General features: G+C 52.1%; 1 protein-coding gene across 7 annotated transcripts in view; it reads left to right on the top strand.

The window, feature by feature from the left end:
* The first annotated feature begins 4,230 nt into the window (after positions 1-4,230).
* The window catches only part of STK40 (serine/threonine kinase 40), a 38,649-nt gene continuing 18,405 nt past the window's right edge, over positions 4,231-24,474 (top strand). For 2 of the 7 annotated variants that reach the window (XR_013830121.1, XM_079933596.1), the window contains exons 1-2: positions 4,547-4,724; positions 23,169-23,288. Coding sequence is in view for 6 of the 7 variants with exons in the window: in XM_079933596.1 (XP_079789722.1) it covers positions 23,177-23,288 (112 nt within the window). In the remaining variant the exon portion in view is untranslated. Of the gene's footprint in view, positions 4,314-4,546; positions 4,725-10,468; positions 10,531-13,907; positions 14,039-14,699; positions 14,725-23,168; positions 23,289-24,474 lie in introns of those variants that run through there. The other 5 variants (XM_079933597.1, XM_079933598.1, XM_079933599.1 and 2 more) reach the window with 5 other exon arrangements.

Below are 24,474 nucleotides of genomic sequence, written 5' to 3'. Positions count from 1 at the left end.
TAAAGCAACTATACTCTAATAAAAATTAATAAAAAGAGAAAGAAAGAAAGAAAGAAAGAAAGAAAGAAAAAGAAAGAGAAAGAAAGAAAGAAAAGAAAGAAAAAGAAAAAAAAAAACTGAGATGGAGCGTACCATTTAAACAGCCAAGGGAAGGCAGAGGAAATTGCCTGTGCAAAGGTCCTGAGGTGAGAAAGCTTGGGGGTTGGGGGCAATAACAGAATACCCTTGTGACTGTTGACAGAGGGGAGGGAGGCAGGAGAAATGGGAAGGGGATGAGGCAAATGATACAGGGCCTTGTGGTTAAGGAGTATAGCTGGTTCCAATTTCAGGTGTGTAAGAAATATAAATTGAATTTTCTCTAACTCAACTGAATTCATATTTGGCTTCACTCAGCCAGAGTGGCAGAAACTTAATTGCAGTCAATTCAGAGTTCCCCATCACTTTCCTCAGAATTGGTTGAATTCTAGGGCACTTCCTTTGAAGATGCCAAAGCTTGGGCAGGGTAGTCTGATCTGATGGTGTCCGGTCCAGTCACACTAGCATCCCCTGAGATGTCCGAGTTTTGTACTGGTTTTCTGTCTTCAGCCTGCTCGGGATGCTGCTGAGTTGCTCCTTCCTGACCCATCCCCCTCTCAGTATTCAGATTCTTACTCTACTTTTTCCAGGCCACTCAGGCCCAGGAAATTCCTAGGGTCTTGGGTTAGTTAGGCCCCGCTGTTTGCCCCAGTGCAGCGCACAGCTGTTTCTTCAGAGGGTTTTATTACTTCTTGGTGCTCCACCAGGAAAAGGAGCACAACTCTTCCTGCTTCCCGGGCCCTGATGCCCTCTAACTCAGAGGCTGAGGAGAAGCTTCTCTATTCTCAGGGACCACCCCCTAAAGTCTCAGTCTCCCAGATCCCCCTTGTTACGGTTTTCTAAATTTGGATCTGCACAGATAATTCTTTCCGTTCCTCCCTGAAGGCAAGCCTCTTGGAATTCAGAAGCAAAAAATGAACTCTGCATTCTGTCGTATCATTTGTTTCCTGGCGTAATGTATGCAGAGTGTCCTAACTACCTGCGCAAGGGAAGGGTGGAGGGACACCAAGGAAAAGATGAAAAACGTATTTCAAAATGTCATCGTCCCGTCGGAGTTTGGGTTTTGTGCTCATTGCTGCAGGCTTTGTGCAAGCCCGCACATACACCGATGTGGGGATCCCAGTTGCTGACTGAGCCCCCCGGAATTCTGAGTGCTCAGGTGGGATGGCATGCCCCCTCCTCTCCCTCCCCTCCAGGCCTTGGAGAGAAGAGTACAGGATGCTCTCTCATTTGGGAGGAGACTCCTGGGAGGAGACTCCCAGGGCTCTGAAGAGAGCTGGGTGGCCTATGGCTTGAAGTTCAGATCTCCTCGGGGGCCACACGAGTGATGTGACATCTCCAGCTCTCAGCTGGATGGGACTTGCAGGAGAGCATCCAGTTCAGTGAGTTCCAGTCTGGCATCCCCAACTGAAGGGTCCCTGAGGGCAGCAGGAGTCCCTTGAGTTCTTATCAGTGTTCCAGAGGGACCCAGAGAAACAGCACATAGTACGTGAAGGTTACCCAAGCTAGCTTGGTCTCCGCTTCGGGCTGGAGTTATACCAACTGCGTGGTGGTCACACTGGCTTGCTCCTTCTGACCACAAGCTCTTATGGCAGTAATGCGAGGCTGTAATGAATAAAAAGGAAGAAATGACGATGCAGGTTGTACGGGAGACAAAATCTTATCGGATACAAGGCTCATGTGGATGGAAAATACTAAAAGAAGCTTTCAAGGTGAGAAGGTTGGGAATCACTGATCCAATCCAACTCTGTCATTTTACAGTTGAGGAAACTGAGGTCCACTTTCCTCAGGGGGAAGGTGGAGGCATCTGCCAGGTCCTGTGATTAAGGTAATGGCAGAATGCCAAGATGGTCATCACAGATAGCGACTGCTTGTTGAATCTCACTGTGTGCCAGGCCCTGTGCCAGGGGCTCTACGTGCTCCAGGAGGGCAGAACTGTGGTCTGTTTGGTCCCACTGGATCTCTAGCATCCAGCTCAGTGCTCTGCACATAGCAGGCACTCCATAAATCTTTGTGGAATGAATGAATCATCTCATTTCATCATTACAACAACCCTGGAGGTTTATATTAGTAGCCCCATTTTACAGATGAACAAACAGGCCCAGAGAGGTGAGGTGACTTGCTCAAGGTCGAAGAGCCAGTGAAGAGGAGGGTGGGGATTTGAACTCAGGTCTGTATGCCTGAAACTCCATGATCTTTACTACTGCACTACACTATTCTGCCTCCCAGCCCTCCCGATGCTGGCAACCGGGTAAGATAAGCGGTGCCTCTGCTCACAGTGGTGGTACCCAGCCTCCAGGTGTGGGCCTGGCACTCGGAACTTGCCATACCTTGGGTCTAGGGGCTTGGCCACAAAGAGAAGTCAGAAGTCAGCCAGTAGGAAGGGTTCGCTGGGTTCCAGGAGCCTGAGGAAGCTCCCCAGGGTTGAAGGTCTCCTCCTCTCCTTCTGTAATAGGCAGATCTGCTGGTACATCCTCAAGCAACCATCTCATGCTGTTGTGACAGGCGTCACTTTGTTACGGCAGCACCGTCTGCCAGCATGCCCAGAGTTGGGGAGCCAGCAGGAGAGTATGTCACCGTGTGTGTGTGTGCGTGCGCGCGCGCGCATGTGCACACACACACGTGTGTGATGCAGCGGTCTCCTCCTGTTGGTGTCCTGGTGACAGTTTTTCATTTCCTCTGGCTGGCACCTTTCCTTTCTATTCATTACCTCTCCTACTCCTCTCTTTCTCTTCCTCCTCCTCCTCTTTGTTAAAATTCTGTATTTTGAATTGGCTGAGAGCCTCCTGAGGGTGGGGATGGTGGTGTCAGCTCTAAGTGATTCACCTAGCTGATAATTAGAGCTCTGGAAAACCCAACACTCATTCCTGTCAGTCAGGGCTTCCGGAATCCCTAGGCTTTTCACTTTGTCAGAGACAGGAGCTTGGGGGGCTGGGCCCCGCTTCTTTGTGCCTGACTTTCTGTCCCCCGCTGCACTGAAGCTCGGTAACGGAGAGACGTATGAGCACTCTTATTCGCCAGGTCCCGTGAAAAGCCCTTTCCACACTCAGTGGATCCTCACAGTGATCCCACAAAGTGTTATCCCTACGTTGACAGATGGGGATAACTTGCACATAGTCACTCAGCTTGTAAGGGACACAGCAAGTACTCAAATCCAGCCTTTTTGGAATCTGCCAGACTTGGTTCAAATCACAGCCCTGCCATTATTAGCTGTATGTGTCTTTGGACGGTTTACTTCCCCTCTCAGAGCTCTAGCTGCTTCACCTGTGAACAGACTCCTTAACGTTGATGTCTCTAAAGTGCTTAACACAGTGTGTGACATAATACTGGAGCTGTTTCGATTACTACTGTTATTCAGTCCCATCAGCTCAGTGTGCACTAGACATTCAGAGACAAAGAGATGGACACAGGAGGAAGCAGCAAGACTCACAGCAACTCTCACGTCCTGGCACTGCCTGTGTGGAGATGACAAATGCGTGCATACACGTAAGTGCCTGGCCACACACCCTAGGAAATCCAGCAGTGTGCACACAGGCTTGGACACATGTGCCCACATGGATACAGAATGACACAGCTGGAAAGACACCCGGGGGTTAGACAGTCATATGCGGCAAGCACCCTGGCTCACACCTGGGAGACAAAGGAGTGGGTCCATGGTGGCTGTGCTGCCACCACGGAGCCCTTCTAGCTGCTCCTGCATGCCAGCGGAGGGAAGCCAGGCTCTCAGAGGGCCCCAGTGAGTCACCAGCCTGATGCAATCCCTTTAAAGGGCTCATCTGCTGGTGCAAGAAGCTGATTCATGGAGGGCGTGGTTGCTGGAGGAGGAGGAGAAAGGGACCGAAACCGCAGCAGGAGGGGCTGAGGTTAGGTGGCTGGAATCGCTAACAGGAACTCTTCACTGTTAACCTCCCTGGTCGAGACTCTAGGGATCTTCAGACTGAAGCTTGGTTTCTACAAAAGCGAGGGCCCCAGAGGGAAATGAATTGTGAGGGCTATGACAGGAATTCCTATCATTGATTGAGCCTCACGGCAGCGCTCGCCGCACAAAGCTCCAGAAAGAGAGAAATGGGGGTCAAGGAAGAGCCACTTTTCTGAGAAATATACTACAACTGGCCGACCTTTCAACTGCTGCAGACATCTCCAGACCCGGGAGGGCGAGGGTAGGGCACGCGAGGCTCAGTGGAGTAGGGGCGGGGGCGGTGCCTCCGGCCCCACCTCACCGCAGACATAGCTAAGCAGTAAGTACCGCCCCTTAAGTTCTCTTTGTCCAATAGTTTCCCAGATATCGGCTCGGACCCTACCCTGAACCAATCCTCAATCGGATTCTGGCCTCTTGCCTGAAGGCTTCCGCCCATTGTCAAGATGGCTCCCAATCCCTGCGCCGTGGGCTGTAGATACGAGCAAGGGGCGGGGATGCAGCTCGTCCGGGAGGAGGGGGCGGTGCGTCACTTCCGTTGTCAGGTGGCGGCGCCGCAGCCATGGAGGGAGGCGGCGGCAGCGGCGGCGGAGGCTCGGGCGGCTGCACCGGGAGGCGACGGTGAGCGGCTCCCACGCCCCTGGACCGGCCCCGGCCCCCCGGGACGGAGCGCTGAGCAGCCCCGGCTCCGGGCTACGGACTATGGGCGAGCAGCGCTGAGCACCGGGGGAAGGTGAGGGCAGGGGTCCGGGAGCGGGGAGCCGGGCCGGGGGTGCGGGTTGGTGGGGTGGGCCTCAGCGGCTGTAGCGCGGGGACCGGGGTGACAGCCTGAGGCCGTCCGGCTGCGACAGAAATGGCAACAGCGACTGTGCCGTCCTCCGCTGTGGTCTGCCCTTCTCGGGCGGCGGGGGCGGGGGCTCCTGCGCGCCGGGTACCCGGTGGCTGCGGGGAGTCTCGGTCCCGCCGCAGCCCCGGGAGGTGGCACTGCCAGCCTTGCCAGGAGTCACTCGGCCAGTCAGTGAAGGCGCCGGATTTGAACCAGCCAGGTTTTTCCCAAGAGACACCCTCTGCCTCTCCACGCTGCCCTCCTGATCCCGAGAGTGACATGAAAGTTGAAACGAGTCCCCAGATAGGACCAGCCCGGGCTTCCTCCAGGAGCCCTCACCCGTTGGCACGGGCACCATCGCTGCTGGGGAATTTTCGAATCCCGGGAGGTGTTCAGGTGCGGGTCAGAGCTCTCTGCTTGCCGGTGCTACGTTTGGCCGGCCTTTTCCAAGGAGAGAGCCTGCTGCTATGGTCACTGTTTCACCTGCTGTGCCCTCTCAGGCCCTCCCATTCCCACGCCGCTTGGCACCACCTTCCAGCCAGTAGATGGGGGCATCGGGATTCCCGACGCCGAGTACTCAGCCACCCCCGCTTCCTAGGTTTGATCCCCGTTTGTTGGCGGAAGGAAGAGATGACAGCCGCCTTCGCTGTCAAGATAGACTTTGCTCTGTATTAAGTCACTGGAGGAAACCGGTTGGCTTTGCTTGGTTTTGAGAGCAGTGAAGAAGAGGGTAGTCACTCTGGGCTGGGCGCCTTCCCTCTTGACTTAGCTTTGCATGAGATAAGGAAGAGCAGGATATGTAGTCGTCAGGCCCAAAGAACCCCTGTTTGTAAACAGTGCTTGTGAGCTGGGCCAGTGCTTGGTGGCCCTGCTGTGCCAGTTGTTTGTCCCTTAGATCTAGACAGAGTGGAGATAGCCCTCGTTCGTTCATTCATTCATTCCCCACATGACAGCAGCAATGTCCTTGCCTGGAGAGGCAAGTACCCTATATTATAGAAGTTAAGAGTGGGCTTTGGAGCCAGAATTCCTGAGTTCAAATTCTAGCTCTGCAGCTTTGTAGCTGTGTGACCTTGGGCACATTGTTTAACCTCTCTGTGCCTCAGTGTTCTCAGCTATAAAACAGGGGTGATAACATAGAGTTGTTGTGAAGATTTAAAAAGTTAACACATGTAAAACACATAGAACCATGTCTGCCACGTAATAAGAGTTCAGTAAATGTTAGCTATTCTTATTCTTATTTCAAGGAGCTCACAGTCTGGTTAAGGGAGACTGACCTGTGAATGAATAGTTGAAACGTAGTCTTGAAAAACTAGTAACAGCAAGAACAGAGGGCTGTGGGAGCCCAGGGAAGGAAGCTTCTAGCTCAGCCTGAGTTGGGCAGGGTGGGGGGAGGTTTTGGGGAGGCTTGGAAGCAGTGATGATGCTGGAGCTGTGTCTAGAAGGATGGGAAGGCTCAGCCAGGTGAGAACAAAGGGGCAAGGTACTTCACTTAGACATGTCAACTCAGAGTTTTTCCAGAAACCTCACATTGTTCAGTATGGTGGTATGAAAGGCAACCTGGTGCCAGGTGAAGCAGTACAGGTTGACAGGGGAATGCCACATTAACAATTTGGGACTTTGTACCAAGGGCAGTGGGGAGCAAGTGAAGAGGTTTTAAGCAGAGGAGTGTCGTGATTAGACTTGTGTTTTAGAATGCTCTCTCTGGAGCCTCAGCAGGAGGGAAGGGAGAAGAGAGGAGAGATTAAAGCACTGGAGACCTCTTCAGAGGCTACTGCAGGCCTCTGAGAGAAGAGAGATGGCGTGGGGTGGGGGATCTTTGCCGAGACAGCACTGCATGCAACTGGTGGCAGGTGACAAGCTCCCTGCATTGCCCTGGGCAGCTCTGCTTGCCCCAGAAGTGCCTGGCACATGTGCCCCTCTCTTCCTGAGATTGCAGGTCACTCGAGCAGCTGGGCTGGTGAGGCTGTCCTCTCAGGTCAGTTGTAAGGTCAGTTGCTCCCTGGGGCTTTTAATTTGGCCTTTTGGGAAAAGGCAGCAGATTGTAGTGGCTAAGAGCCTATTTGGTTCTGCTGTCAGACAGAATCTCAGTTCAGATCCCAGCCCTGCCAGTCAGTAGAGGTTACTTATTCTTCGGTTCCCAGCTTTCTCGTCTGAGGGCAGTTGTGAGGATTCAGTAAGATGTTGCAGGTTGGGCGTTTAGCGCACACTGAGTAAGAAATGCTTGGTAAATGTTAGCTGCTGCTGCAGGCTGCAGGAAAGGACTTCTAAGAATTAGTTGAAGCAGTTAATGGCAACTAAAACTGTGTCCCATTGAGCTGTCAGAAATGTCCTGAGGGATCACAAGACCACAGAATTTTATTGTATTCTCTCCAAAAAAGAAATCTGTGGGGAATTTACCGAGTCTGTATGGGAGCCATGCAGATGATTCAGCTCAGCTCTTTAAAAGAACCATTTTTTAAAATAGAAGTAGGACTGCTGAGGGAAAAAAAAAAATCATGTTTTAAAGTATACTAGGAGAAAAAGTATTTCGAGTTTGTTCCATGTGTGTCCCTGTTAGTGACCCTAGTCTGTTATTTGAATTAGTACCATCAGGAAGCACACATTGATGTGTGTGGTGACTTAAAATCCGGAACCCCTGTTCCACACACATGAGCTCCCAAGCGTGGCTGAGGATGTGCTGGGTGCCAGGTGCAGAATGAGAATGGCGAGGCACGCCCTGCCCTGGCGGAGCTTGTGGTCTAACAGGGACCAGGCAGGCTTCTAACCAACTGACATTTGCATAGAGTTTGGTGAGTGTCTCATAGGAGTCTGTGCAGCATGTGATGGAGTGAGAGGAAGGAGTGATTCTCCTGGGGGTTGGGGAGGTGACTGGGGAGAACTTTGGAGAGCCCTTAGAACCTGAGCTGGATCCTGATGAAAATTGAATCTTGAAGCATGAATAGAGCTTTCTGAGGGTTCATGAAGCACTCCAGGCAGGGGAGCAGCAAGGCACAGGCATGGACGCAGGCTGGTGTGTGTGCACACTGTAGGAACCACAAGAGGTTCTGGCGCAGGGCGTGAAGGGACCTGGCTTTAGGACGTGCTGGAGAGGCAAGCATCAGTGCTAAGATGCTTGAACTTCCTATTCTGTTGGTGATGGGATGCTTTGGTTTAAGGGAGGAAACACCGTTAGACCTGCATCTTGCCAGGAGCCCTCTGGCTGGCGGTGGGGGATGGACTGGGGATAGAACAAGTCTGGAGTCTCTGTAGGAGGCTTTTGCAGTAATCAAAGTAAGGGCTGGTGGGGGCCTGGATCAGGGTAGAGGCAGTTGGGATGCGGAGGAAGGGCATAGATCAGAGCTGTTTGGGGGGAAATCAACTGGACTCCGGGAGTGTTTGACAGTGATGATTGAGGGAGGAACAATGATGGCAGGTGACCTCGAGCTTCCCGATTTGGCTGACAGAGTGAACGATAGCGCAGATGTAGAGACGGCAGAAGATAATGGCCAGTGAAATCCGCCAGCTCCATTCAGTAAGCCCTCTCATGGGAGAGGGTCAGTTGCAAAGTCTGTGACACTCTGTCCAGCTTCGGGCCAGGCTTCTCTCTGGTTTTGCCTGCGTCAGCGCCTGGGAAAAGGGCAGCTTCCCTTCCTTCATCTTCCCCCTGCCCAGATTTGCCCAGGAAGGTGAACTTCTTCAGTATTTCAGAAACTCAAGTGGCTGAGTCTGCAAAACTTCTGTGACTTCCGCAGCCCTCAGATGGCCCTAAAGGGCAGCCCGTCAGTCAGGTGCCGTCCACACTGAATCAGCAAGTGATGGGTCCTGGACAGCAGCATGCCCTCAGGGGAGACATGGCCGTTCCCAGTGCTCCTGGGGAGATCTTATCTAGAAAGAGACCTTGAGGTTGGATTTACTCCAGAGGCTGGGTCAGCCAACTCAGTCCCTCTTCTCCAGAAGGAGAGATGTCTGCCCCAGGCCACCTGGGACTCACTCAGAACCATCAGGGAAGTGAGAGGGAGCTGCCTTTCTGCCCTTATCCCCGTGAGCTCTACGGGAGTGCAGAGCTAGGCCTGAATCAGACTGGGCTGCAGAGAGGGATGTGCTGGTAGATGGGACTTCAAACAGGCCCTTTGGAATTGGGGAGATTTTTGCAGGATTTGTCCCTGCATGTGTGGTGTAAAGAAGGTAGAAGAGAAAGTGGCCTGAGACAAGGGCATTTCTTCCTCCTCCACCTGCTCAGGTGAGACCGTGGCCTTGAAGGTGGCCCCGGGCCCATAGCAGCCCCGCATCTCCTCTCGGGATCTGTAATCAATATCCGAGAAGGGAAAGGATGGTGTTGCTTGCTTTGATCTACTTACTGTCTTAGAGATGTTTCCACTTTGTCTCATGCACGTCTGGGTCATTTCTGGCAATATTGTGTCATTGTTTGTGTAATTTATTCGACAGACTCTCTGCTGATGAACTTAGGTTATTTTCGGCCTTTTGCTCTCCAAACAAAGCTGAAGTGACTATCTGCGTATGTGTGGTTTTTCCCACCTCAGGTATCTGCAGGATAAATTCCAAGAGGAGTTGCTGCTTCAAAGAGTATCCTTCATGTTCATTATTTTTAAAGTAATTTCTTGGCCCCCTTTTAATGAACTGGAGAAGCCTGATTTTCCCTCAGCAAGCAAAGATACACTTTTGGGTTGACATCCCTCTTCCCAAGGGGCACTGAGGACCCCAGTGGCGGTCACCCTTTTCTGGCTCTTGGCAGTCTGTCTTGGTGTGAGTTGGGGTTCCCTAGAGCTTACACAGGCCAGCAATCTACAGGTCTGATGGTTTCAAAGAAACTCTAGTTGTTGGAAAGCACCAGAGAAACTGAGAAGGGCCCTTGTCATTTAGGATGAAGCTGTCCCCTCTACATCTGTTTACAGACCATCACCTCCTTGGCAAAAGAGACCAAGGATCTTGTGGCTTTAGGGAGTCCGTGACCCAAGGGTCCAGACGGAAGAGAAAGTAGCCTGGACATGGCAGAGGGAACCGGCAAGAGCAGGACTGGTGTGCCTGGCGCCTGTCTTTGGGTTTAGGGCAGAGCTGGTTTGGGGTGTGATCAGGGGATAGCAGGTGCCTCTGGGGAGAGGCTTGGTTAAGCCTCCTGGGAGACCTTGGGACTGGCATAGCCCAAAATCCTGTGGGACTTTTGGAGCCCCACTGCTGGCATTGCCACCTTTGGAAGAGCAGGAATCCTGCCCCTTTTTGTAGTAGACATAGAGCCCCTGGCATTACCACGTTTGTGTGACTTCCATGGCTGTGTTCTCCTCCAATTCCGCTCCCAAGGTGGTCCCTCCTGAAGGAACAGGAAGGAAACCAGCCGCAAAAGAAGGATCCCCACCACCTTCCATGTCCTTTGCTAAGTACTCTGCTATATGTATTGAGGCCTTCTCACAATCTAAGGAAGGAGGGCTTGACTCTGTTTTACAGAGAACCGTCGGACACTGAGGGGTTAAGGAACCCTCAGCCAGCAAGGGCAGAGCCGGATTTCCAGCCCACACTCGCGTGACCCTAGAGCCCATGCCATCCCATTCCCCCATCCTGGCCAGGCTCTGGCCCCAGGAAGCCCAGGCCACATGGAATAAAGCCGTAGAGCTGGAAGGGACCTTGACAAAGCTGAAGCAGTCCCTTCTTTTTTCCTAGAAGAATGGAAACTGCCACTGCCTGGAGACAAGTCCTTCCCCTCCTGCCCCGTGAGTAGTCGGTAAGGAGACCTTCAGCCATGTCGCCCAGCACTTAAGGCTCAGATCGGACCTGGCTTCAGAAGCCAGTTCTGCCACTTGCTAGCTGAGTGACCTTGAAGAAATCACTTCCTATCTCCAAACCCAGTTTCCTCCAAAGTAGTAATGAGGATTAAACACAAGGTGTTATTGTCTGTGGCAGGTTCGGCCTGGTGCCTGGCCCGCAGTCAGGACCCAGGGGCTGGCTCCGGTGAGGCCTAGGTGAGCTCTTTGCTGGTGGGCCTGAGTGTCCCGGAAGAGGTGTTATGAACCAGCTTCCAGGTCTCCAGTTTGAACAGTTTGATGGTCTTCCCAGCCTTTATAGAAACCGGGTGGTGAACAGGAAGTTCCTTACAGGCAAGTTTACAAGTTACCTGAGAGAGTTTCAGTGTACCTGGAGTGGCGGTTTGTCCCTTCTGTCCCCCACTCTCCTGATGCAGCCTTGCATCAACATGCAGGCCCACACGTTCGGGGCATTCACATGCCATACTCCCTCAAGTGTGCCTTCCCTAAGACCAGCCTCCCCTGATTCCATTACCACTCTTAATAATTCTAATGGGCTCAGAAACTTTTTTAGATTTTTCAAAATTATTATAGTAGCCTACAATGAAACAGGTAAACAATATAGAAGAATATAAAATAAAACTCTCCATCTCCTTTGGGCCCCTAGTTCTATTACCTGGAGGTATCCACTGTTAAGTTTCTTCTAGAAATTTCCTATGCATATTCAAGGGTGTGTATAATCATCTTTTTTTTTTTTTTTTACCCAAATGGGATCATCTTATACAAATAGTACTGCAGTTTGCTTTTGCTTTTTCATAAATTTATTTATTTATTTATGGCTGCGTTGGGTCTTCATTGCTGCGCGCAGGCTTTCTCTAGTTGTAGCGAGCGGGGGCTACTCTTCATTGCAGTGCATGGGCTTCTCATTGTGGTGGCTTCTCTTGTGGAGCACGGGCTCTAGGAGCGCGGGCTTTAGTAGTTGTAGCACGTGGGCTCAGTGGTGGTTTTGGCTTGTGGGCCCTAGAGCACAGGCTCAGTAGTTGTGGTGCACAGGCTCAGTTGCTCTGCGGCTTGTGGGATCTTCCCAGACCAGGGCTCGAACCCGTGTCCCCTGCATTGGCAGCCGGTTTCTTAACTACTGCGCCACCAGGGAAGTCCCCTGCAGTTTGCTTTTTTTAATGTAACGTATCCTAGACACCTTCATCTACCAGCAGGTGTGGGCCTAGTCTTCAAGGCTGCGTAGTAGTCCCCCGTCTGGACGTACCATGATGGAGTGAACCAGTCCTCTCTTGGCGGACATTTAGATTGTTTCCTGTCGGGGGGAGATGTGTGTGCGTTTTGATATTTGTGGTTTTGTCTTTGTGTTTTTTCCTGCTACCCAGGGCTCTCCAGGGACCCTTGTTGAGCACATTCATCTTGGTGAACTTGTGTGAGTGAACCTGGAGGATAAATCCCCAGAACTGGATGTGCTGGGCCCGGGGCAAAGGCATTTTCTTCTACTTTGCTGGCTGTGGTTTCCCCTTGTCTTCTGCACACCTGTGGGGCCTGGGCAGGGGATTCTGAAGCGATCAAGGCCCCAGGCCCTGCCCCCAGGAGCTCACCCTCTGGAGAGACACAGGCAAGCATGCTGTCACCCACCCAGGGGTGGCTCGTGGCTGGCCGCAGCACCTCAGAGCAGGTGAGGCCCTCGTGTGGGTCCACTTGTCTGAACGGCCCACTGAGGGCCACTCAGGTGGCAGAGCCTGCTGTCTGCCTCTGTAATCTTGCCCACCAAGCAGCCACAGCCCGCAGCATTCAGTAAAAGTGCAGAAAGTGAACTGTATTGTTCACTCGCAAGGCTGTGAAATTTAATTGAATTTCATTTTTGATAGAGGCAGTTAAAGAAGGGTAGTTTGCTGGCCCCAATCCAAATTACCTTTCTCACGGGATGATTGTAGTGACTTTGGCTGTTAAAAACCATATAAAGAAGGAGAATCACATGAACCTGGCCCTGGCCCAGGCTTTCCCCTCTGTCGCTCTGGAAATCTGAGGCGGAAGGAAGGAAACGTAACATTTACCTAGTGCCTCCCACACGCTGGCTCCCCTCAGTCCTCAGGGAACCCTGGGCAGGTACAACACTGTCCCTCTCCTCTGGGTGAGGACCCCGTGGAGCAGAGAGACACATGTGTAGGACACGAAGGTGCTCTCAGGCTCAGCCAACCCTTCTTTAGTCACTTGCTGCTTTCTCCTTGCCTGACTTGGGCCATCTTGGGTGTCAAGAACCTGAATTCGGGACTTCCCTGGTGGTCCAGTGGCTAACGCTCCACGCTCCCAGTGCAGGGGGCCCAGCTTCGATCCCTGGTCAGGGAACTAGATCCCACAAGCCGCAACTGAAGTTCTCGCATACCACAACTTAAAAAAAAAAAAAAAGATCCCGAGTGCCGCAACTAAGACCCGGTGCAGCCAAATAAATAAGGAAATGTTAAAAACAAAAAGAACCTGAATTCCACAAGGGACCTGTGGCGGGCCTTGTTCCCACTGAGCAAAGCAATAACAGAGCAATAACTGATGGTTTGAGCTGAGAAGGGGTCCCCTTTGTTGCAGGGCAGGCTGGCACGACAGGGGAGGGCTGTCAGTGACTCAGTCTCCCATCATTGCACATGGCAGGAGGCCCCCCCCCCCCCAGAGCTGAGGGACCACCGGGAAGGTCTCCCAGCCAGGGTATTGGCCGCTTCCCCTGGCTACTTCTCTAAATAGGAGACACCAGGGCAGCACAGCCTGAGAAAGAGCTATTAAGTCTGTCCCTTCCTCTTCCAACACCCACACACAGTGACGGGTTATTTGTTGTCACATCAGCTGCTTCCGGAGGCCCTTGGGAGGGGTGAGCTAGTGGCAGGGCTGGCGATGCTGCCCTGGATTCTCTCTGCGGGCTCTCAGAAAAGCTGCTGCTGAAGCCCTTTACCCCGTCCCAGGGACTGGTTTCTTACTCTGTTTCTCTTTTCCCCAGAGGGGCCTCCAGGTCCACCTCTGTGTGCACAGCCCTGGAGCCAATTCTCCCAGGATCACTCCGGGATACATCCTCCCAGCCCGGGGTCTTCAGGGCCACTCCCCTCCCTGTCTCTCCCCTCAGCCTTCATGGAGGCCACGGAGGAGCCCAGTGGGGCTTGCTCAGGGCAGGGGGTGAAGAGGGACATCACTGATTATGTAATCTCCTTGTGTGTGAATCTTGCCTTCTGGAGGAGACTAGAGTTGGACCTCCGAGCTCTAGATGGGCCTGGTGCGGATGTGCTGAGGGGGAGCAGGCTGGCCACTGGGCCCTCAGTCTGGCCGCCCCTCCCACTTCCCACTGGGCTGAGTCACTTCCTCTCTGGCGCTGCAGGTACTCTCCCACACACCCAGCACAGCAGCCTTCCGGGGGTGAGGTTCATCCCGGGCAAGAGAGGAGCTCCGGTTAGTAGCAGCCAGTTCACCTGTCACCCCCAAGGCAAGCGTTTAGAGAAGGATGTGATGGTATGTATTCCTGACAGATTGGAGCTATACATATCCTGCATTTTAAAATGAACAAAATCATCACTCTGTTTTGGAACAGTGGAGATGACAGCAGATGCATGAATCTTTGTCATCAGGGAGTCCTGGCTAAAGCTGAGGGTTTACGAATCCACCTCCCCATCCCCCCAGCATCCATCCTGAGCACGGAAGCACATGGCTTCCAGTGGGTTCCTAGGGAGATTGCTTGCGGCCTTCAGGCTCCCAGGGAGAGGGTCCATGCCTGCTTCAGGGATGGCTGTCATTCAAACTCAAAGGAAAAGCCCTTAAACAGAGCCGCCTTCTAGCCAGCCAGCAGGAGTAGAAGAGAACAGGCCACAGGCAGCCTCCTCTGGCCCAGTCAGCTGGGCCAGGGCCTCTAGGCTTTGGCTTGTCAGCAGACCAAAAAAAGGGGGAAATCTTTACTTTATAAAGTTGTGAGAATTAAAGAAAATCTAGGAAACACTAAGAATGAACGGTTCCTGGCAAGCAGTAGGTGTCCATCAAATGCTAGTTTAAAAGGTATACACCTGGAGAGACTTGTCACCAGGGAGGTTACCTCAGCAAGGAGTGGGGAACGCTCGCCTTTCATCCAGCAGAGACCTCGAGACACCCCTCTTTTACAGATGATGAAACTGAGGCCCATGGAGAGTAAACGACTCTCACAGAGGGTAGGTGACCAGTTCTGGGTCGTAAAGCTAGTGAGTGATGGAAGCTGAAGTTTGAACCCAGGCCTACCTGACCCCAGAATCCATCTTGCGCTCCCAACTGGCATTTGGGTAGCTGGTCCATGGTTTGAAACGCCTGGTTCCATGGGCTGCGAATTTCTCTTGGTTCCCCGGGTTGACTTTGTGGATGAAGAGCAAGCCTGTAGGGAAGCTGAGCCACTAGTGGCAGCACATACATGTGAGTATTGAGGTGCAGTGAGGGTGGCTCCCCGAGTGCTTGGGTCAGGGAGGGCTGGGGTACACTGCCTTGTGGTCTGGTGGGAGGGGGTCTCAGTAACCCAGCCTCTGCGGCACCACAGATCGTCTTGGCTGCATCGTGTGTTGAGATTTCACGCCCCCAGTCCCGCTGTTTCTTTCCAGGTGTAGTCAGCTGAATGCATAGCTGGGCCAGAAGGTCTGAGGGAAACGAGTGGCAGGAATTTCTCTGACCAGCGGAAGGACCTTCACACTACAAACCTAGAATGGCCCAGAGGACCTGTCCCTGGTGTGAGGGGCAGGCCAGGCTGTCACTCACACACTCCCACACTTTGCTGCAGGAAAGCAGATTTTTTTGCTGGACTCAGCAGAAGGGGGGCTGGTCTGTCCCCTCGCCAGTGAGTGAGGGGTTGGTCCGAGGCTGCAGGCATGCTGCGAATGGGTTTCATTCCTCGGGGAGGTTGCCCTCCCGCAGCCAACACTGTCTAAGCACAACCCCTGGCTATCAGCCCAGAACCGCCCCGCCCCGGGCATCCAGGCATTTCTGACCTGGGACTTTTCCTGGACAGACTATTCCCAGCACCACTGCAGCCCAGTTACCTACAGCTGTGACCCCCTGTCTCTCTGGTCTTGGAGTCTGGCTCCTGTCACAGGCTGGTGGACCATCCGTACTTTCTTCTGGGTCCCGATCCAGCGCCTGGCTTCTCGATGGGTCCTCTGTGTCCCCTGCCCCAATGTGGGCTTTAGTGCCTTCTGGGTGCAGAACAGACAGTTCTACACTCTCTGTTTTCTCATTCAGCAGTTTGCCAGGCACTGGGTGGGTGCAGGGAAGCAGAGATGAACTGGGGTTGCTCAGCCTGGAGAGTGGTGGGGACAGGGGAGTCAGACAATGGCTACGGCACGGTAGGAGTGGACAGAATGTGCTCTGGGAGCCGGAGGAGAAAAGGACCTGCTGCAGAAGGTGACACCAGTGAGGACCGAGGGAGAAGGACCAGCCAACCAGGGAGAGGAGGTCAGGGCAAGCGTGTTTATGGCGCACTCAGGGAACTGTGAGTCGTTTGGTGTGGCTGGATTTATGGGGCATATAAGGGCAGTGAAGCTGGATAGGTAGCCTGGGTCTGGCCAGGCTCACTGAGGAGTTTGGGTTTCTTCTTAAAGACCACAGGAAGCAGTGGAGGACCCCCACAGCAGAGACAGATGGAGGTACTGCAGGCCCAGGTCCCCGAGCAGAGGAGAAAGAGTAGCCTGCTGGCATGTTTGTCCAGCCCCAGTTCCACAGGCAGCTGAGGTGGGGGTCTTCTGATGGAGTTGCTCCTGCATCCTTCCTGACCAGCCTGGTGAAGAGCAGTGCCCCACCATCTTGCAGCGCGTGCAGAGAGAAACCCAGTGAAGAAGACGCGCTATAGAAAGACGCCACCAGGTGGCAGACCTGGAGATTGCACAAAGACCTCATTTCTTTTTCCCCCCATTCCTTTAGCGCAGTGTTCGGCCTGGAGAAACGGGGGCGTTCAAAACTGAACTCCTGTTCGCGCCAGGCTGGCTCCGCCCAACAAGTATGAGATTCCAAATTTTGCCACTGTGAGCTGTGTACCCACAAGAAATCCCTATGAACCTGTAAATCCGGACAACAGATTCCTCCAGGGTCTTGGGAGTGGTTCCAGCAGGTTGCACTTTCTCTTCTGTCTCCGGGCACCTGAGAGTAAATTGCAAACATCATGACCCTTCACCTATAAGCACTTTAGCATCTGTCACCTAAGAACAAGGACATTCTTCTGTATAACCACAATGCAGTTTTCAAATTCAGGAAATTTAAGATCGTATTATCTAATATACAGTCCATATTCAGATTCTGCCAATTGTCCAGGCATGTTCTGTATAACTTCTTCCTCCCAGGATCACCCATTTCATTTACTCGTCCCGTCTTCAATCTCCGTTAAGTGAGACTAGTTCTTCAGCCTTTCTTTAACTATCTGACATTGATGTTTTTGAAGCATACAGGCCTGTTCTGTTGAATGTCCCTCAATTTTAGTTTGTCTCATGATCAGATTGAGGTTATGCATTTTTGGCAAAAAACAAATAAATAACTTAACTGAGGTTGCATCATATCAGGAGTGACATGATGTCAGTTTGTTCTTAGTGATATAACTTTGATTATTTGGTTAAGGTTGCAGCTTGTTTTTTTTTTTTAATTGAGGTATATTTACACATGGTGAATTTCACAGGTCCTTTAACAGTTCAGTCATTTTGACAAATGCACATACCCAGAGTTGTATCCTTTGATAGTAGTTTTACAGCCCGGTATGTGTGCTCTGTCCCCCTCCCACAATCCTCTGCAAGAGATCCTGGACTAGAGGCACTAGGTCTTAGTTGCAGACTCCTCGCTGCCCCCCAACTTGATCATGATGAAGGACCCTTTTGGTCTGGCCCCATCATCCTGGACCGTCCCTTACTGTGCCTTGAGTTGATAGTTGCCAGCTGGTGCTCCAGCCTCTGCTCCCCCATAAACCAGTGAACAGAACAAGAGGATGAGATGCTGCGTGCCTCTGCCTGAAAGAACAGGCCCTCCCCTTGACCCGCAAAACAACTGTACTCTGCCCTCCACTACAGAATTATACCTGGTACTGCCCAGCACCCCTCTTCCTCCTCAGCAGCTCAGCCAACCCCCAGGCCTCCTGTCCTCCCCACACCCAGTTGAACATGTTACTCAGGCTGGCCATCAGGGCACCCACCCCCACCCCCACCCCGCCTGTAGTCTCAGGCCAGCAGACAGATGGCAGGTTCAAGATCTCTTAAGCTTTTAGTCTGGTTACCGTCCTCCTTCTGCCCCCCACCCCGAGTCAGTGCCTAACTATCCCTTTCTCCTTGGGCAGGAAGAAAAATTCAAAGCTACTGTGTTTAGGCTAATAAAAGCACAGTTTATCAAATTGTGGCCTATGATATGCCAGTAGGTACTCTTGCTAGCTCTTTCGCATGGGTTATCTCACTTAATCCTTAGACCAGCCTTGTAAGGTGGATGCTGTACTCTGGGTTGTGTAGGTACAGAATAAGTATCTCATCTGAGATCTCATCATTGTTAAGTGATGGCATGGTGCTGGGCTTGCAACCAGGTTTGGCTTACTCCAGAGCCCTTGCTCTGACTCCGAGCTTCCCAGCCAGTATGGGTTATACAGGTCAAGATGGTGATCCCTTTAGCCCAAGAGTGACTGGGCTAAGCAGAGGACAGCTGGTGTCCCCAGGCCTTTCACCCCCAAGTGCTGTACAGATGTTTCTGTCTGTACTGTGGCATGGGAAAGACCGAGACGCATTGTTCTGACCACATCGTTCTGCTGCCTGAGTGTCCTATGGACAGAGACCCCTTTCTACCTCCCTCCTGGGGCCTGGTGCGGGTCTGGCCACACAGACCCTTAACTCCTGTGTGTCAGATAGGACTGAGGCCAGGGATGGGTGGGAGCATCTGTGCTCATTTCCGCGTGCCGGGTGGGCTGGACAGAGGGGCGAGGTCCCTGCCTTCGGTAGACACTACCAGAGATAAAGTCCAGAAGACAGAGGCCTACACAGCTCAGGACCTTTTTACTTGTTTTGTTCTCACAGAGCCAGGAAACATGGGGGTGGGGATAGGGACTGCTGACAGGGACAGCTTGAATCCTGACACCATCAGCTCAGCCTGGCCCTGCAGTGTGGACAAGTCCTTAGGCTCCTAGCAGGCATTGGAAGCTGCTGACAAATCGTGGCTACCAGCTGTGGTGTCATCACACACACACACAGACGTAGCGCACCGGGCCAGGGTCTGCTGCTTGCTCCTTGCGGGGACCGCCCTTGCACTCTGCCTGCACTTGTTCGCTTTGCAAGGTCACCCATCTCTCCAGGAACCCCGAGGTTGCAGCAGGAAGCCTACAGCGAGAATGAGTGCAGAACTCTCTGCGCGTGTGTGCAGGCCCCATGCTGCCCCTCGTGTTTGGGGGCTGGGGGCTCACGCTGGCTCTGCGCTTGTGAGTGTCTGCCGCCTGGGCCCGCGCGTCTCCTCCTGTGTGGAGGCCTGTGGGCATGCTTCTGGGTGCGAGTAGTGGGCCCCTCCTTGCCTTGACCAGGCTTCAGACTGAGCCTTCAGTCAGGCTACAGCCAGGCTTTCAGACTGAGCCGGGAATGCCTCAGTACCCTCTCTCTTTGCAGCCCACCTCCTTTGGGGGTTGGTGATATGTCTACCGTGTTGAACCATACCCTGCTATAGGGTGCCCTGCCTAGCTCTGCCCTGCCCAACTGTCCTGTACCCTGTCACACTACAGCACCGGACTGGGCACGATGGGCCTTAGAACCTTATGTGGTGCTGATGGCCCCGCCTTCGTTTCCTTCTGGGAGAGCTGGGCTCACATCGCCCAGCCGCTTTGGGGCAGGATGACCTTAACAGCAAACTGACAGGGTAGGGCCGGCATCCTCTCCTCTGGGCATGCTGTGATGGTGGACACAGAGCAGAGGCCCACGACTTGCTCCCCAGGTTGGGCCAAGCAAAGGGAATCTCCTGCTTGCAGGGTGGAGGAGCGCAGCCTGCGGGCGGGGATGCCTCCCTCCTGGCCTCACCCCTCACACCCACTGTTGCCTCACTGAGCCTCCTGTTGAATCCAGGTTCTAAAGAAACTGGCGTTGACTTGGGAGGACAGCACGTGGAATAGTAGCCAGATTTAAAGTTCCAGAGACTTCTAAACCAGGCTTGCTGAGTTCCTGGCAAGCGGAGCTGTGGGCCCAGGAGACACCAGGCAGATGGCTTCCCCTTAGCCAGGCTGGGCCAGGGCCCTTCACCCCAGCCTGAGGACCAGCATCTCTGGAGGGACCTGGCCCCAAGCCCTTCTGAAACCAGGGTAGCCAGAGCTTCCACATCACAGATCTCACTGGGAAGCCAGGATCCCTCAGAGCAGTCCCCGTGGGAGCATCTATGGGCCATTTGAAGGTGTGTCTCTGGAGGGGGACACATCAGGATGATTTGGGGGGACAGGAGGGGCTTGTCTTTGCTCATCCCACCCGCGAGCCCGCAGCAACTTCCAGTTGCCCAGAACTGCCTCCTCACACTGCTTGCATCGCCTTCACCAGCTCTGGCGGCGTGAAGGGATGTTCAGGAAGGGAAACAGCCTTGCTGCCACTTCACCTGCCAGCATCTTTTCCCTCTCCCTGCCCATCTGCTCTCATCCTTCTGTCTGCCTACATTTTGGAGCAACTCCCATGCCATTTGCTTGAGTTGAATCCTTAGTGGGGTGGGTGGGGTCAGGCTGAGCCCCCTCACTGTCTGTGCTGCAGCTGCTCCCGGCAAACTGCTGTCTAGACCGTGCCTGTGCGTGGGCACCTAGGCAGCGTCTACACAGGTACGGTGACACCACGTGGTGCTCTCCTAGGAACTGGGAAGAGAGAGGAGTCTTAGCGCTCCAGGGAAGGCAGAGAACAGCACCAGAATGGTAATGAAATCAACCCATCTACCAGGGCAGGGCAGCTGCAGCACAGGGCTGCTGACCCAATAGGAACCATCAGCAACTGGAGGGAAGGCGTCCAGCCATTCATAGAGTATCTGCTGGGCCAGGCACTGGGGGTAATGGTTTTATGTAATTTTTTTTCTTTTTTTCTAGTTCTGAGGGATTTTTAGTCTACTAGTGGGGAAAGGACATTAAGCATATAAGCACACAAATAAATACATAATCACAAAATATGGAAAGTGCTGTGAATGAAAATTACAGGATACCGAGTGAGACTATGACCCATTGGTGTTGGGAATGTCAAGAAGGCTTCTCTGAGGAAGTGACATTCACATTGAGAAGGATGCGTAGAAGTTAGCCAGGCAAAGAGTGGAAACACTGTTCTAGACACATTACTGCTGAGCTTTTTAGGATTTTTCTAGAAACAGTTGTGTTCTTCCCTGCTTTTGTGTGAATGACTGAATCTACTTCCGGCATGAGCCTCTTTGGCAGAAGTCACAGCTGAGCCTAACCATGGCTTCTCCTCTGTCTGGGGACTGTCAGGGCCTACAGAGGTACCTGATCCTAATTACTCTCAGGATGAAATCATGGGTCTGCTCCTCGGTGGCACAGCTCTGAAGACAAATTAGGGCTTGATGGGAGTCAAACCTGGTAGATTGGACTAGAAGGGCATCAGGCCATCTCTCCTACTTTCGAGTTCACTGCATGGAGTCAGTCTCCTGGGGTTTAGAATAAGGGCCAGAATGGCAGCATATGAAGTTATAAGCTAACTAGCGAATACACACCTGTTATCATAGTAGGGACACCTTCTAGGCATAAGAGCAAAAACAAACTAAAGGAAAAGAAGACTATTTGACTACATAGACATTTAGTCTTTTTTAATTAAAAAAAAAGTTAAAAGATTAAGAAAAGCTACATCCTCTGTCAGTTATAGCCTTAATATATAAAGAGCTCCTAAAAAATCACTAAGACTAATACACACAAAGCAGTAAAAAAAATAGAAAAAGAATGTGAACTGGAAATTCATAAAAGAAATAATACATATAGCTAGTAAGCATGTAAAACAAGTCCAACTTCATGAATAATTAAGGAATTATGAAATTAACCAATGATATACTTTTTATTACTCATCAAATCAGCAGCTTTTAAAAATACTCATTCCTGGTGCAGGTTCTGGGACTTACTCTCTCACACTGCTGATGATATCAATATATAAATCGGCACAGCCTTCCTGAGAGCAACCTGGCAGTGTATGTCACACACCTTTAAAAATGTGTGCCCCATTTGACCCTGTAGTTCCATTTCTCGGAGTTTATCCTGAGGGAGAGAGGCAAGTGTGCCAAGATGTGTGTGCATAACTGCTAATAAAAAATATAAAAAGTGGGAAGAATCTCGATGTCCATGAATAGGGGTGTGGTCTGATAAATCATGCTATCTTCTTACCAAGGAGACTGTAGCTATTTCAAGTGACGCTACAAATTCTTGCTACAAAAGAATATTGCCGTGCAAGGACATTAATAATGTTTTTTTGTTTTGTTTTTTTACGGCTTTATTGAGATATGTTTCACATACCATAAAATTCACCCTCATAATATATTTTAGGTGGGAGGAAAGGAGGCTTGGAAATGGTATCATAGCGTGGTCTGAATTTTTGTACAACGAGAACTAAGCACACACACACACACACACACACACACACACACACACACACAGGAAAGTCTGCTTGAATATTAAGATTATGGGTACCTTATTTGCTTACTTTTGCATGTCTGTATTTTCTAATGTTTCTGCAGGAAATGCCAATTACTTTTATAAAAAGAAAAAAATATAGAAGCTTAGGGTTCAGTGTTTCCCAAGCCCCCTGTGCAAGGGTAAAGTCTACACTCTTGACGTGGCCATCAGGTCCCCTAGATCTGGCCTTTGCTCCCCTCTGTGGGTCACCTATCACCACTCCCTGTACACTCCAGCGACACAGACTACTTGGAGTTAGTTGCTTACATGCCGTTTCTTACTACATACGTTTGCTCACCCAGGCCCCTCTGCCTGGAATGACCTTGCCTGTTGCCTGGCCCACTCCAGTATCACCTCCTCAGGGAAGTTTTCCCTGAGCCCCTGCACCCACTGTGGGCCAGAGGCCTTGGGATTGGGCAGCTGGCCTTCCCCGGGCATCCCTATGACCCTCTGCCCTCCGTGTGTGGAGCTCCTCTGTGTACGTGTCTTTCCTCGCCCCACCTCCAGCACACTGCCTTCCCGAGGTGTGAACTGTAGAGAGCTGAAAGGAGCAACTCCTTTTTGTTTCGTTTAAATCCAGGTCTAAGAGGTTAACGTCTTCTAGAATCTGGCTCCTGTGTCCCCTTCCCTTTTAGGGGAAAGGGGTATTTGGGGAGAAGGCCTCACTTTGGGAACAGTCGCTCCAGGGCCAGCTGTCTGTCTCAGGGGACCCCAGTTGGCACCTGCACAAAACTCTGTGTCCTTCTGTCTGCATTTGACTGGTCCCTTTGAGGTGGGCCAGCTGCCCACCTCTGTAGCCAGTGCATCCCGCTTGAGCCCCTAATTAATCCCCAGTAAAGGAGCCGTGGTCCTTTGTTATCGAGAACCTTCCATGCTCCTCTGGGAGGGAGAGGAGGTGGCAGCGGCAGCTGTGTGATGCGTCCTCAAGTCAGACTCGCAGGCTGGGTTAGCGTAAGGAAACTCGCTGACTTGCTCAGTGAGAAGGCTCTTTTCTGTCTCGTCTAGAGCTGAGAATGAAGCGGAGAGCATCAGACAGAGGAGCTGGGGAAACGTCGGCCAGGGCGAAGGCTCTAGGAAGTGGGATTTCTGGAAATAATGCAAAGAGAGCTGGACCGTTCATCCTGGGTAAGCCTCTGACGGCCGGGTGAGTGGGGTGCCGGGGCAGCACAGTGTGACCTGCAGACACGCAGGGTGCAGCGCCTCGAACACCCCAGCGTGGGAGCCTGACCAACCCTCGGCCACTTTAAATGGAGTCTGTTGATGAGAGGGGAAGGTCGCTCTGCACCAAGAGTTGTTTCTGTTGTAGCCGCGCCAGCCTTAGATTAATGTCAGCTGAGAGATAGACTGCCTCTTCCCCCAGAGAATCCTATGTGTGGCCCCAGGACATCACCCACAGGAAGCAGACAAGCTGCCGTAGAACCCAGGGTACATCGTCCAGGGCACTTCTTGGACCATTCTTGGAGGGCACAGCTAAGTTCACAAAGTGCTTGGTACAGCTGCAAACTTCTTACAGATTTGGCCCCGAAATCCTGTAGAACTGGGTGTTCCCAGTGGTCTGGAGGAGCAGCGGGGCCTTTCTGCATGAAGTTCGAAGCCCAGCAAGTCTAGACTGCATGTGTAGGGTTGCAGGTGATTTGGGCTCTGAGGACCCCAGCTCTCCTAGCAGCCAGAGACTGGGTGTGACTTTTGCTTTGGGACAGCATCTTGGACTTACGAGTACAGGATAGTTCCAGTTCCAGTCACTCAGCAAACAGTTCATGGAGCCTGCTACCTGCTGGGCCTGTGCTATTTGTCAGGGACGCAGCAGTGATTAAGACAGACAAGTTCCTGGGGAGTTTCGTGGCGGTCCAGTGGTTGGGGCTCCACGCTTCCACTTCAGGGGGCGCAGGTTTGATCCCTGGTTGAGGAACTACTAAAACCCTGCATGCTGCAGGGTGCAGCCAAAAAAAAGAATTGGGCATTGGGCAGGACAGTTGGTTGGAGACACAGAGAAACACACTCTAAAGCTAAAAATAAAGACCATTAAGTTAAAAAAAAAAAAAAGACAAGTTCCTGCCCTCACAGAACTTAACATTCTAGTTAGAAAAAGAAACCGAGAGTAAACAACATACGAGATCATCATGGGGGTGGGGGGGAGGGGTAAGGGCCTTGAAGGAAGTAAACAAGATGGTGTGAGAGGAAGAAGGGTCTAGAGAGAGTGTAGACAAGGAAGGTTCTGTATGAGGAAGTGACAGTTGCTCTGATAGCCAAGGATAAGAAGGAGCAGCCATGTGAAAAGCAGGGGAAAAGCATTCCAGACAGAAGGAACAGC

This window comes from Stenella coeruleoalba (assembly GCF_951394435.1).
Source record: "Stenella coeruleoalba genome assembly, chromosome: 1".
In the NCBI taxonomy this organism is placed as follows: Eukaryota; Metazoa; Chordata; class Mammalia; order Artiodactyla; family Delphinidae; genus Stenella; species Stenella coeruleoalba.
The sequence above is the reverse complement of the archived record's forward strand: the minus strand, read 5'-3'. Positions and strand labels throughout refer to the sequence as shown.